Genomic DNA, 13,497 nt, shown 5'->3' on the forward strand with positions numbered 1-13,497 from the left:
TGGATTTTACTTCCGGTTTGGAAGGTTTTGCCCTGGGTTTGACCCTAAATACTGTCTCATCTTATTATTGCTTACGTTTATTTACTTTTACGGTTTAATTGTCGATTAGTTGCTTCCGTTGCGCGTGGGAGATTGGCGCTAATTTCCCAACAGTAGTATCAGAGCCACTAGGCTCGGTCTGATGGCTGGTTTAATTGGCAAGGATGTCAAATATGGGGTTTCAATTTGCAGTACCAAAATTTGATGGTAAAAGTAGTTTCACCCTTTAGCAAAGAAGGATGAAGGATCTTCTGGTTCATCTTGGCTTGGCTAGAGCCTTGAAAGGAGTTGACGGTAAGCCGAAGAAGATGAGTGATGCCGACTGGGAAGAGGTTTGCACTAAGTGTGCAAGTACTATTAGGTTGTGCATCTCGGATTCTGTCATCAATTGTGTTCTTGATGACGACTCTCCATCAGTGATATGGGAAAAGTTGGAGAAACTCTACATGGCAAAGAGTTTGACCAACAAGTTGCTTTTGAAGCGGCGGTTATATCGATTGAGGATGGATGAGGATGATAATTTAATTTTACATGTGAATTTGTTCAATGGACTGTTAGACGAGTTAAAAAAGATCGAAGTAAAGCTTGAGGAGGAAGATAAGGCGTTATTACTTCTCAATTCTCTCCCGAACACATATGAGACTTATGTGGATACTATTTTGTGCGGTAAAGACACCGTCACGGTGGAGCAAGCACAAACAGCTTTATTGTCCTTTGATGCGAGGAAGAAGGACAAGGCTGGGGTACGGAGTGACAGTACGGGTACAGTTACAGTTGCTCGAGATGGGAGAGGTCGATCGTTTAACAGGGAGGATGGATCGAAGTATTGCAGGTCTCGATCTAGGAACGCTTCTGGAAATAATGATGTAAAGTGTTTCAAGTGTGGTGACCTTGGGCATATTAGGCGGTTCTGTCCTAAGAAATGCGGGAATGAAGAAAACAAGGGCGACACCAACTTGGTTGCCGACGAAGGAAGTAGTGGTTGTTTCCTTACCGATGGTAGTGACATATTTGCGGTCACGGATGTGAACGACGTGTCTTCCAAGGAAGAATGGATATTAGATTCTGGTTGTCTCAACCACATTTGCACCCGGAAGGATAGTTTTGATGAGCTCCAAGAAGGCGTGGCTAGGAAATTGAGTTTGGCTGATAACTCAATAGTTGATGTCATGGGTGTTGGGGTGGTCAAAATCAAAATGTCAAATGGGGTGGTGCACACTTTGGACAAGGTTGTTTATGTTCCAAAGTTGCGGCAGAATTTAATTTCACTTAGTCAACTGAACTCCGAAGGTTATGGGTATGTAAAGCTCATGGGGGAGTAATAAAAGTTACTAAGGGTTCTATGGTCCTCATGAAGGAAGAGCTGCATCGTGGTTTATACCGTCTGGATGCATATGAAGTACAAACCTCAAAGGATAGCTGGAAATGGAAAAGTCGTGCACGTGTTTCGTTCGCGGAAGAGGCGATGAAGGTAAATTGTTTTCAGGTTACAGACGGGCGCAAAGGTAAAATTCCTGCTGGTGGAAAGGTGGAGAGTAAGAGGTTTAACTCCGGAGTCAAGTAACGCCATTGACTAGGTTTAGGCTGTACACGATGCATTGGCCGTGATAGTGAGTTAGGGTGAGGACCGGATACTAACTCGGGTTTGCAGCTGGTGATTTCAAAAGGCCAATGGTTGATTCCTCGGTGGTGATCTCTTGTGTTGGAGGGGGAGATTTGTTGAGTAACATCCAACCCAAAGCTTAATGAGAAGTGTTACATGTATTAATTTAGTACATGCAACATTGTGTGATGTTAAATGAATATTAATTCATTTGGTTAACATTACGTAATGGAAGTGGAAAAACCTATGAATTTGTTTTAATTCATGTGTTGGTAACGTGAAGTGATTTATGGTTGTAAACTTTAACGTCAATTTCACATGGCTATATAAAGGATGACAAATCCTTTGATAAAAGTATCTCACAAAATATAATCAAACAAGGTGACTGTAAATAAACATACAGTCGGGATTTGAGGGTGAGGTGGAGTACAACGGGTGTTTTTATACAATAATTTAGGAGGTTACTCTAGGAGTGATATTAGTGGCATTGACTAATATTACTGGAGGTCTAGAGGTTGATATCTTATTTTATTGTGGGTTTCGAATTAGTATTTAATTCGAGACGGTTACGTTGTACTGGTACTATATTATTATAGTGGATTCTAGTCGATTTGGCTAGTGGGTTTTACTTCCGGTTTGGAAGGTTTTGCCCTGGGTTTGACCCTAAATACTGTCTCATCTTATTATTGCTTACGTTTATTTACTTTTACGGTTTAATTGTCGATTGGTTGCTTTCGTTGCGCGTGGGAGATTGGCGCTAATTTCCCAACATATACTCTCTCCAATTTCCTAATATCTTCCCCTTTCTTTTGGGTACAAAAAATAATAAAGGGGAAGAAAGAGGAATAAAGTATTGATAAATATTATAAATTGTAAAGATTATAGGTGAGAGAAAATAATAAAAAATGAATAATGAATAAAAGAATGGATAAAGTAGTGGGAGTTATTGATTTTTATGAGAGAGAAAATAATAAAATAATGAATGAAACTTACCAAAAAAGGAAAGAGGGAAGATAATCAAACTTGTGTGAAAAAGGAAAGAGAGAAGATAATAGGAAATTGGAGGGAGTATAAATCAATTCAACTAAAATCCAATCACACAAACTTGGAGCTGAACTACGCACTAAAACTAATTAAACAATTTGGAAGTGAACACCAGAAAGGAAATTAATGTAAAGCAAAAGGAAAGGAAGTGATAAACTGATTGATTGAGTGATTATGGAGCCACTGAAACAAGAATGTTGGTTTATTACACGCTTTTTTCAACCAAATCTGGAATTCTTTATGTTTGGATGTAGAGAAAGGGGGATGACATAATTTAAATGGCTTCTCATGTTTTAGCTAAAAGAAGCACCGAACGGTGTTTCATACTTTCATCTGCTGAGTTGTTTTTTTTTATGATTCAATCTACTGAGTACGGGTACAGTAGTGGGACGTGCGTCCTGGATCCAAGTCGCGCGGATTTTGTGACAACAATCTATTTTGCCTGAAGCACAGCTCGGGACGAGCGGGCTGCTATCGGGATGTGCGTCCTGAGCTGTTCATTATCAACCCTTCAATCGTTTCATGCCTATTCTTTCCCTTGCACCCTTTTGTGCTTCCTTCTTATCAATTTCTGAAAATTTGCTCAAAGAATGGGTAAAGAACCCTCCCTCACAACTCTCATGTAGAAAAATGCAAGTAATCTAAAAGTACGTTCAAAATTTAACAATGCAAAGTTGTAGAAAGGAATATTTTACAAATGGTGGTTTGAGATAGGACTCCACCAAACTAGTTTGAAATATTGAAATCTATTGTCCATAGAGCTCAAGGCCCTTAAAAGTTGGTCAAAAGCTTGTGAATGCTCATCAAGTAAGCATGAATAAGTTTTGAACCTTTGCAAAATAGAGTAGGGCCAATCCATGAGGGACCTCCCTTTTTACTCCTTCCCCTTCTTCTTTACTTTGTCATGTTGGCCTTCCCGGCTCTTAAAACTAGCAAACTTGAGATTCTTGTCATTGGGGATTTTTCGGTTACTCCTATTTCTGTTGGAGCTTGTGTCCTCCACAAATTAGTGTGATAACATTTGTAAATCTCTTACAGGTTCACAAGGGTATACTTCGTATATTTAATCAGTTGATTAACGTTTACCTAATAATGGTTGGCTTGCTAGAAAGTTTGACGTTATTATCATACAGATGGCGGTGATCAACTGGTCCCTAAAGGTCACACCTATAGGACGTGTTTGAGAAATGTGGTTATAGAAATATAATCACATTGATGCCCAATACGACTAAAAAGTTAGTCAATGTGTTGATGAGATAATTATTTAATGAAAATTAAATAATATTAGTTGAGACAATTAATCATCAATTCGTAAATTAAATATAATAAGTTATATTTAATTAAATGTATATAATGTTAGCTTGGACGAATTAATCTGTTAATTCGTAATTAAATATAATCAGTTATATTTAATATCAACAAGATGAATGTGTCATAGTGGTAATAGTGAGGGTACACATACCAAGAGGTCATGGGTTCGATCCTCACTAGATGACAATTCAACACATATTATATATTTTTGGAAAGACCAAAAATAAGGAGAATTTACTCCTTATTTCGGTCAGTTTGGCCGAAAATTAGGAAAGATTTTTCTTTCCTAATTGACTCCCAATTTCGGTCTGTATAAAAAGAAAGGGAGAAAATTATTTCTACCCTAATGCTTTTTCTTGACCTTGCCTCCTCTCTCTCATCAGAAAAACACAAAAACAACTAAATTTTACAGAAAATTTTAGATCGATTTCTAGCATAATCAAAGGGCACATCTCATATCGTCTTGGGTGCAACTAATAGGCGAATATCAATTTTGATATTGTTCTTAGGCCATATTTGCTAGGACCGAAGGTTAATTCTGAATCATTATACTTTGTTTATGTATTTCGTTTATGACCTTTAATCATCATTGTTAAATTCGTTATAATCCTTCTAATAAAGTGAAGTATACAGATTATTTCCCACAAGTGGTATCAGAGCACTAGGCCACGATTTTAATCTTGATTAATTTTTTTTGTGCCGATTTGTTTTTTTTTCCTCTGCCGTTTTTTTGTTCTTTTAGTTTGATGATATTGTTCCATTTTATTTTTCATATTATAGTTTTTAATCAGTTAATATTATCATATGAAGAATTGGTAGTTTTTGATTTAATGCAGATTAAGTTAAAATTAAATAGAATCGTCTTGTTTATGATAAAAAGATTGTTTTTGCTATATAGTTTTTGGCATATAAATTAATCATGTTTATTATTTCACATGCTAAATCATGTTCTAATAGCAAAGGTAAACAATTTAGTCATCAAATCTTGTTTTAGGGCATATTGCCGCAAAAGAAAGAAAAAAAAGGGAGGTCGTTTTTAGGGTTTGCCGTAAAAAAAAAAAAAAAAAAAGATTTGTTTTTGTTTTTTTTTTTTGGTAAACCGAGAAAAAAAAGGGAAAGTTTTTATTTGCCTTATTGCCGAAAGAGAAAAAAAAAATATGGAAAGTTTTTTTTTGTTTTTCCTAATTGCCGAATAAAAAAAAACAAAAGGGGGACTGTTTTCCTTCAGCCGTGTTTGAGCTGGAATTTAAAAAAAAAAAATTTTTTTTGTTGTTTATTTTTCCAGCCGTGTACAAATAAAAAAAAAGGAGTTTTTGTTTTGTTTTATTTTGGCTAATTAATTATTGTGAATCGGTTCACAATTTAAAGATACCAAGTTATTTTAAAGCAGTTTAAAATTTTGACGGATAGAATTCATATTACAAGTTTAATATGAATTAAGAATGAAATTAATGTGATTAAATTGCGGAATTGTCACTTAATTTAATTTAAATAGGTGGTTTGGATAAATTAATCAACATAATTAAGGTATTGTGTTATGAATGTTTAATTTATTTTAGTTGATGCTTTTATTTTTGTTGAATGAATCGAATGAATGAATTTTATTTACGTATTTAATTTTGCAATCGGTTGTATTTTGTAATACTTAGTGTGGCCTTAGTCAAATTATGTTTTCGTAATGAAGGAAACATGATTTTTTATGTAATTATGAGATCTCGAATCTCCTTTATTTTAGTTTTGGGTTTTGAAATTAGAATGTAATAAATAGATCAATTATGTAATTTTATTTATTGTAATTTCAAAGAAGACTAAAGATGAAGATTCAAGCTCACTCCCGCTACATGGATCAAGATGGAACATCAAGACAAGGTTCTCGGGTCCAAGGATGGATTCCAAACTTGTATTTATTATTCATTTTGATAGGATAGGCCACACTAGGACTTTTACTGTTTTTTTTACGTTTATCATTTTATTGCTTTTCATTCACATGTTAGTAATTGCATCATATTCCGCCTAAAACCAAACCACCTACTACTAAAATTCATGAAAATTGACTCATATAGGTTGTATGTTAGTTTTCATAGACATGCAGATGTCACAGTCTATAAGCCATCACCTTAGTTTATTCATTCTCGCATGCTAGATTATAGTTCACTTAAAATGAATTAAGATAAAGTTGATGGGATCTTCCTCTAAAACGGAAATTGAGATTAGTCTTTATAAGGGCAAACATCTATGAATCCCTTCTTCGTCGGTAGGCCTAATATGACCCCTTCTACGTTGGGTAAGTAGTTGCGTTGACTTAGTTTACCTCAACATCATAGTCCGAAGAGTTTCTCGTGATTATGATGGACTAAAGATAGTATTTACAGAAATTTATCGACCAAGAATTCTAATGGTAGAATTAGCTAAAAGGTTAGCTTATTAATTTACAGAGAATTGAGTCTTGGGGTCATTTATATAATTCTTGAGGGAGGTCAATTGTATAAATGTTTTGAGTCTTCGCGTTATGACATTAGTTCATTAGACTTAAAATCAAAACGATGCACATGCTTATTATTTTTATTCTTCTTTCGCAGTGTAGAACACGTTTATTATCAATAATACTGTTACAACAAATGGCTGGAAATAACGCAATCCCAATGCCTAGTGCCACACTAGATCGTTCGTCCTGGCTAAAAATGTTCATGGACCAAATGAATCACCCACTCGATCAAGAATGATGGGTCCAATTTTGCGGACGGGAGGCGGCATTACGGAATGCAGCCACTGCTGACGGTAAGCTCAGGTATTTAACTGAGCTAATACCGGTCAACCCAGGCCTAAATGCAGGAGTCAACGAGTCACTCGCTTATAGTGATTTCGTTATGGAAGCGGGTGCGATAAAGAACGTACTCATCTTTGCAATGGAAACCAATTTGCAGAGACGCTTCATTGCCCAAGGTGCAAACAAGATTTTCACCACGCTCACTAACGAGTTCTCAAAGGCACCGAGAATCCTTACATATGAGCATACCTGTCGCTTCTTTGATGCAAAACTCCAGAAGGGCCAACCGGTTAGCCCACACATTCTTCACATGATTGAGAATGTCGAGAAGTCGGAGGCATCAATTATAAAATCGGTGAGAGCATTGTCATTGATTGAATGCTTCATTCTCTTCACGATGGTTTTGCCCTTTTCAGGCGAACTACTATATGAATGACTTGAAAAAGAGTCCTCATGAGCTACACTCCCTTCTCGTACAGACCGAGAAGGATATGAAATTGAGTGGGAGCGTGAAGCAGGATGTTCTCACGATTTACAACAAAGGTAAAGGTAAGGGCAAGGCTCATGGCGACCTAGCTGTAGGTAAGCCAAAGTTTAAGAAGCCAGGAAACGGTAAGAGTGCGCCTGGTGAGACTAGTGGCTCACAGGGCAAGACAAAGAGCAAGGGCGGTGACATAGAGTGCCACCATTGTCACAAGACTGGACATTGGAGGAGGAACTGTCCCGTCTACCGTGAGGACATCAAGGCAGCCGCGTCGTTCTGTTGGTATGTCATCTTATATTCATATGATTGAGATTAACCATGCAAGTTTGAACTTGAGTACTAGATACTGTTGTGGTTCTCATCTGTGTAATCATTTGCAGGGCCTAAAGAACATCATACCTCTCAAAAAGGTGATGTGGACTGCGAGTCGGAATGGAGCACGAGTTGCTGCTGCCTCGAAGGGAACATATGTAATCCAACTCCCTAGTGGTTTGGAGTTATCTTTAAATAACTGTTACTATGTACCCAGTTTATCTAAGAATATTATTTCTGTTTCCGTACTTGCTAAAGACGGTTTTACATTTTCAATAAAGGATAATAGTTGTATTTTCTCTTTTAATGAAATGATTTATGGCAAAGCAGTTTCCATGAATGGAATTTATATCTTAGATCAAACCACGAAAGTATTACACATGAATAATAAGAAATTAAAGGTAGGTGACAAAGATTAAACCTATCTATATCATTGTCGAATGGGACACATAAATGAGAAACGCGTGAAGAAACTCGTCGATAATGGGACTATTCCCACATTCGGATTTTCTACATATGGCACGTGTGAATCATGTCTCATTGGCAAGATGACTCGAATTTCCTTCAAAGGTATTGGAATGCGTGCTAGTGACCTATTAGGACTCATACATACGGACGTATGTGGACCTATGTCAATTACCGCTAGAGATGGCTATAGATATTTTATCACTTTCACGGACGATTTGAGTAGATACGGATATGTCTACTTAATGAAGCGTAAAAGTGAGTCCTTTGAGAAATTCAAGGAATACCAGAATAGGGTACAAAACCAACTGGGTAGAAAGATTAAAGCACTCCGTTCAGATCGGGGTGGCGAATATCTTTCAAATGAGTTTGATAAACACCTGAAAGACTGTGGAATCGTTTTGCAGTTAACTCCACCTGGAACACCTCAATTGAATGGTGTGTCCGAATGGAGAAATCGAACCTTACTTGATATGGTTCGATCCATGATGAGTCACACCGTAGTGCCTGATTCATTATGGGGTTATGCTCTTTTGTCAGCTGCTCTTATACTTAACCGAAGTCCGTCTAAAGCTGTCGACAAGACTCCATATGAAATGTGGAAGGGAACGGTACCCAACTTGTCCTTTATTCGGGTTTAGGGCTGCGAGGCTTATGTCAAGTGGAGACACGAGGATAAGCTCGGCCCGCGATCGGTCAAGACATACTTTATAGGTTATCCAAAAGGAACATTTGGTCATTACTTCTATTCGCCTACCGAACATCGAGTTTTTGTTGCGGCTAGTGCGACGTTCTTAGAGAAAGAATTTCTCGAGAACAAGTCGAGTAATAGAACCTTCGAGCTATCGGAGATTCCAGAAACAACAAGCGAGGAACAGATGGAGGAAGCTGTACCTCCAACTGATGATACGATTAATATTCCTGAGGAACCTAGGAGGTCGGATAGAGACTCTCATCCTCCGGACAGATACATTGGTATGGTCGAGGAGAATGACGTTTTACTTCTAGAAAGTAATGAACCCGCAACCTATAAAGGTGCTATGACCTGTTCCGACTCAAAGCTATGGCTTGAAGCCATGCAATCCGAGATGGACTCCATGTATGAGAATAACGTATGAGATCTAGTTGATTTACCTAATAAGGTAAAACCTCTATAGTGCAAATGGCTTTACAAAATAAAGCGTTCTGTAGACGAGTAACCAGAATCTATAAGGCACGACTTGTGGCAAAAGGTTTCACTCAAGTGCAAGGATTGCATTATGATGAGATTTTTGCACCCGTAGTCATGCTACGTTCCATTAGGATAATCTTAGCGATTGCCGCATTTCATGATTATGAGATTTGGCAAATGGATGTGAAAACCGCCTTCTTAAACGGTTATTTGGAGGAAGAGTTGTACATGGTGCAACCTGAAGGTTTCATAGATCCTAAGCATCCTAAGAAAGTATACAAGCTTAAGCGTTCCATTTATGGACTTAAGCAAGCTTCTCGGAGTTGGAATCATCGTTTCGACCAAGTGATAAAAGAGTATGGTTTCACTCGATCGGTCGAGGAACCATGCTTATATATCAAGTCGAGTGGGATCAAGATTGTATTCTTGATATTGTATGTCGATGACATACTCTTGATTGGGAATGACATTCCTCTCCTATCTTCGGTTAAAGAATGGTTGAAGAACCATTTCCAGATGAAAGATCTGGGTGAGGCACAGCGCATTTTGGGAATCCTTATCTACCGAGATAGATCACGACGGACGTTATCACTTAGTCAGGAGTCTTATTTGGATGAGGTTCTTGAGAGGTTCAACATGACCAACTCCAAGAAGGGGAACCTTCCTATGACGACTGGGATGCAGTTGAGCAAGTCTCAGTCACCCACGACGCCTGAAGGGATTGAGCGCATGAGTCGTGTTCCTTATGCATCTGCAATAGGATCGATTATGTATGCCATGATATGCACACGTCATTGAGTATGATGAGTCGGTACCAAAAGACTCAAGGTGAAACACACTGGATAGCAGTCAAAAATATCCTTAAGTACCTACGGAGGACTAAGGATTGGGTATTGACTTATGGAGGCGATACTAAGCTATGCGCAATCGGTTACGCAGATGCTAGCTTCCAAACGGATCGAGATGATTCAAAATCTCAGTCCGGGTTCGTCTTCACTCTTAATGGTGCTGCGGTCAGCTGGAAGAGTTCCAAACAGAGTGTTGTAGCAGATTCTACTACTGAATCCGAGTACTATGCCGCTTCGGAGGCAGCAAAGGAAGCGATATGGATGCGTCAATTCTTACAAGGGCTTTCGGTAGTTCCTAGTTCGAATGACCCGATCACCATCTATTGTGACAATAGAGGTGCCATCTTCCAGGCTAAGGAGCCAAAGTCTAGCAACAAATCTAGACATGTACTTCGGAAAGCTCACCTGATCCGTGATTACGTGGAGCAAGAAGAGATAGTGATTGACAAGATTGCGACGGATGATAACATCGCGGATCCTCTCACCAAACCGTTGAATTATGATAAGCATGTAGGGCATGTTAATTCCATGGGAATTAAACATGTTCCTGAGTTGTAGTACTTAATTATGGATTTGATACATTATCTTTTCATATACTATTTACACTACTACAAAAGTAGACATAATGCAACATTTCGTGTGCAACACTTACGGTTTGTGTTGCAAGTTTTAGTTAATTAAGCAACGCTTTATTTAAAAATGTTGCGTTTACTTACATAGGGCATCACTTTAAATTAAGTGTTGCAATGTATTACTATAAGTGCAACGTTCTTATACAAGTGTTGCATTTTGTCGCAACACTTGAGCAACACTTATGTCACATAAGTATATATTTCCTCTAAAATTACATCGGATATTCTTATACACCCAACACCTGCGTATACTTTATATCTCACACATTCTTTATCACTCATTTCCCTCCCCGCTCTAACCTATAACCCCTCTTTCACCGTTATTCTACTCCGCCACCACCAACACTCCATATAGAAGGGGACAGCTCGTCCTCGTCGTCATTGCCCACTTCTATTATTCACCGGTTTTCTTATCTTCCATCCGCTATTACCCTTAACACGATAGGTTTCATTATTTCCCCTATTTTTTCAGATCCAGGGTTTTCTACTCCCGTCGACGATGGCGGAAAAAGCTGATGTCCCGACGATATTCAACACGGTCCTTTCCCCATTGAAAACTTCTGGTCCCTTTTTTCCCTTTTATCGTCTAAGTTTTCTTTACTTTCCTTAAATATTTGCTTTATTTATTGTTGTTGCTTGTTGTATGCTTACTTGCTTGTTCATTTTGGTTACTGATTTTATTTATTAGTACATTAATAGTATCTTGTGCTTTATTATTTGATTGTGATTTGAAGAAATTGCTGAATTTTGGGGATGGTGAAACCCTAATTTTGATGAATTTGGGTTTGGCTTGGGGTGAACATTATATGGTATCCCATTTGCTTGTGAACTGCGCGGAGGAATTATACGGGGCCACGAGATTTGTTGCACACTTGACCATGATGCCATTACCATTGTGTTTTCTGTACATAGCAAAGTAAGGGGTATTTCTGATCTGTCCAAGTACAACAAATCCAGTGGGCCAGTAAATTTCACCCGTGTTTTTAAGCCTGCCCTTGTTTTATGTCTCACGACTTCTTCATAGTAATCGTCTTTATCTCGATTATCTTTGTTTTTCTATACCAAATGATTTAGTTAGTTGACTAAATGCAAGATAAATCGGTTTTATGATTTACTAGTCACTATTGTTTTATGTCTGTGACTTCTCCTGGTCATCGGGTTGGTCGGATGTAGTGGAAGAGCTCACGAAAGCATTGAGAAAAAAAGGTGTCGAAATGCACGTGACAGCTTTGGTAAGGCAAAATTGCTTCCTTTTGTTGGCTATCAATGATCGTCTTGCAAATGGAGTCACATTCTGATCGTAGCTGCTATTTGTAATAAGGTTAATGACACTGTTGGTACATTAGCTGGAGGTATATTCTCAAACAAAGATGTAATTGCCGCGGTGATACTGGGAACAGGAACAAATGCTGCTTACGTAGAATCTGCACAAGCAATACCCAAATGGCGAGGTCCCTCGCCTAGATCGGGAGAGATGGTAACCTCAATGACACCAAGTCTCATTCTATGTTATACTCACTCCTATTATCTGAATAAGTGATTCTTGCATAAGACGATCTCACATGTGAGACCAACGCAAATATTTGTGTACTGCTCTTTAAATTTATGGTTAATGAGTGGTCTGACATGTAAGAGTGTCTCATATACTCTTTACTTCTCACTTTAATCTTCCTATTTGGCTTTTTGAGGTCTTCAAGACAACACTTCAATTCTAGCTTTTTTGCAATTGTAGAATTTTGTCACACATGAAAATTAAAGGGGAAAGAGAGAGTACATCTGTGTATATCTGGAAATACGGAAATACCCCATCTAAGAAATTCTAGTGAATAGGCCTGTAAAGGAAAATGGCGAGTTTCTCGAGAATGGGAGGGAGTATCAGGTTCAAAGTTGGAATCACCTTTTGAAAGTTTATTCGTGTTACACTGCAGGTTATCAACATGGAGTGGGGTAACTTCCAGTCGACACATCTTCCTTTGACAGAATATGACAATGCTTTGGATCTTGACAGTTTGAATCATGGTGAGCAGGTGATTTCCTCGTAACTTTTGGACACTTCAGAATTGTTACTTTGTTAGTGGCTTAGTGTATAACTATGCCTGCTCATCCAATCAGGAGAGCTTTCTATCTTATATAAGTGAATTGATGTTGATAGACTTATGAAAAGTTGATCTCTGGAATGTACTTGGGAGAAATTGTACGTAGAGTTCTGTGTCGAATGGCTGAAAAATCTTGTACCTTTTTCGATCTCTGGAATGTACTTGGGAGAAATTGTACGTAGAGTTCTGCTCATCCAATCAGGAGAGCTTTCTGTCTTATATAAATCAGTTGCTTGATTTGTCTCATTTACCTTTTTCGATCTATTTTGTACTGTAATACTCTAAGAGTTCACCTGAATTAGATTTGTATTATTCCAGAACGATTATTCCAGACGGAGGAGGAAGTTCACCTGTATTATTTCTGAAGATTTTTCAGTTATCTTGTACTTGCGAGTAGCAAGTTTATTATCCAAAGGTAATATGACGAAGCTTCTTTAATCTTAAGTTCATTTTTTAGTTATCTTGACTCGTGGAAGTATCCTTCGGCTAAGGTAACCTTATGAGGTGAACCTAGATAAGATACTCACTGCTAAAAGTTGGGGTTTATGCAAAAGTTGTCGAAGCAATTACTGTAAGTGGAGTATGCGTGATACTTTGTTTGTTTACGATCGAATTTTATCAATTAAGGTATCATTGTATTGTATCAATCAACTTTAGTATCCAGGTAGTTAGTCTTGAACACTTATGTTGGTAAGTTAAATTGTTGTAGAGTTAAACAATATTCA

At 37.9% G+C, this 13,497-nt stretch overlaps 1 protein-coding gene across 1 annotated transcript; it reads left to right on the forward strand.

Annotated features, from left to right (window-relative positions):
* The first annotated feature begins 1,381 nt into the window (after positions 1 to 1,381).
* Positions 1,382 to 13,203, forward strand: LOC141641197 (hexokinase-2-like). Its single transcript, XM_074449867.1, has 5 exons — positions 1,382 to 1,510; positions 11,795 to 11,908; positions 11,998 to 12,153; positions 12,605 to 12,703; positions 12,829 to 13,203. Exons 1-5 carry the CDS (start codon positions 1,382 to 1,384, stop codon positions 12,952 to 12,954), a joined length of 624 nt encoding a protein of 207 aa, XP_074305968.1. The 3' UTR covers positions 12,955 to 13,203.
* The last annotated feature ends 294 nt before the right edge of the window (positions 13,204 to 13,497 follow it).

This window comes from Silene latifolia, chromosome 2 (genome assembly GCF_048544455.1).
Source record: "Silene latifolia isolate original U9 population chromosome 2, ASM4854445v1, whole genome shotgun sequence".
In the NCBI taxonomy this organism is placed as follows: Eukaryota; Viridiplantae; Streptophyta; class Magnoliopsida; order Caryophyllales; family Caryophyllaceae; genus Silene; species Silene latifolia.

What these genes read in the sequence shown, in the direction of transcription:
- LOC141641197 (XM_074449867.1), top strand. Translation starts at nt 1,382, where the DNA reads ATGGTCCTCATGAAGGAAGAGCTGCATCGTGGTTTATACCGTCTGGAT. An exon ending in CGCCTAGATCGGGAGAGATG is followed by an intron (nt 12,154 to 12,604) that starts GTAACCTCAATG and finishes GTTACACTGCAG; the next exon opens with GTTATCAACATGGAGTGGGG. An exon ending in GTTTGAATCATGGTGAGCAG is followed by an intron (nt 12,704 to 12,828) that starts GTGATTTCCTCG and finishes TGATGTTGATAG; the next exon opens with ACTTATGAAAAGTTGATCTC.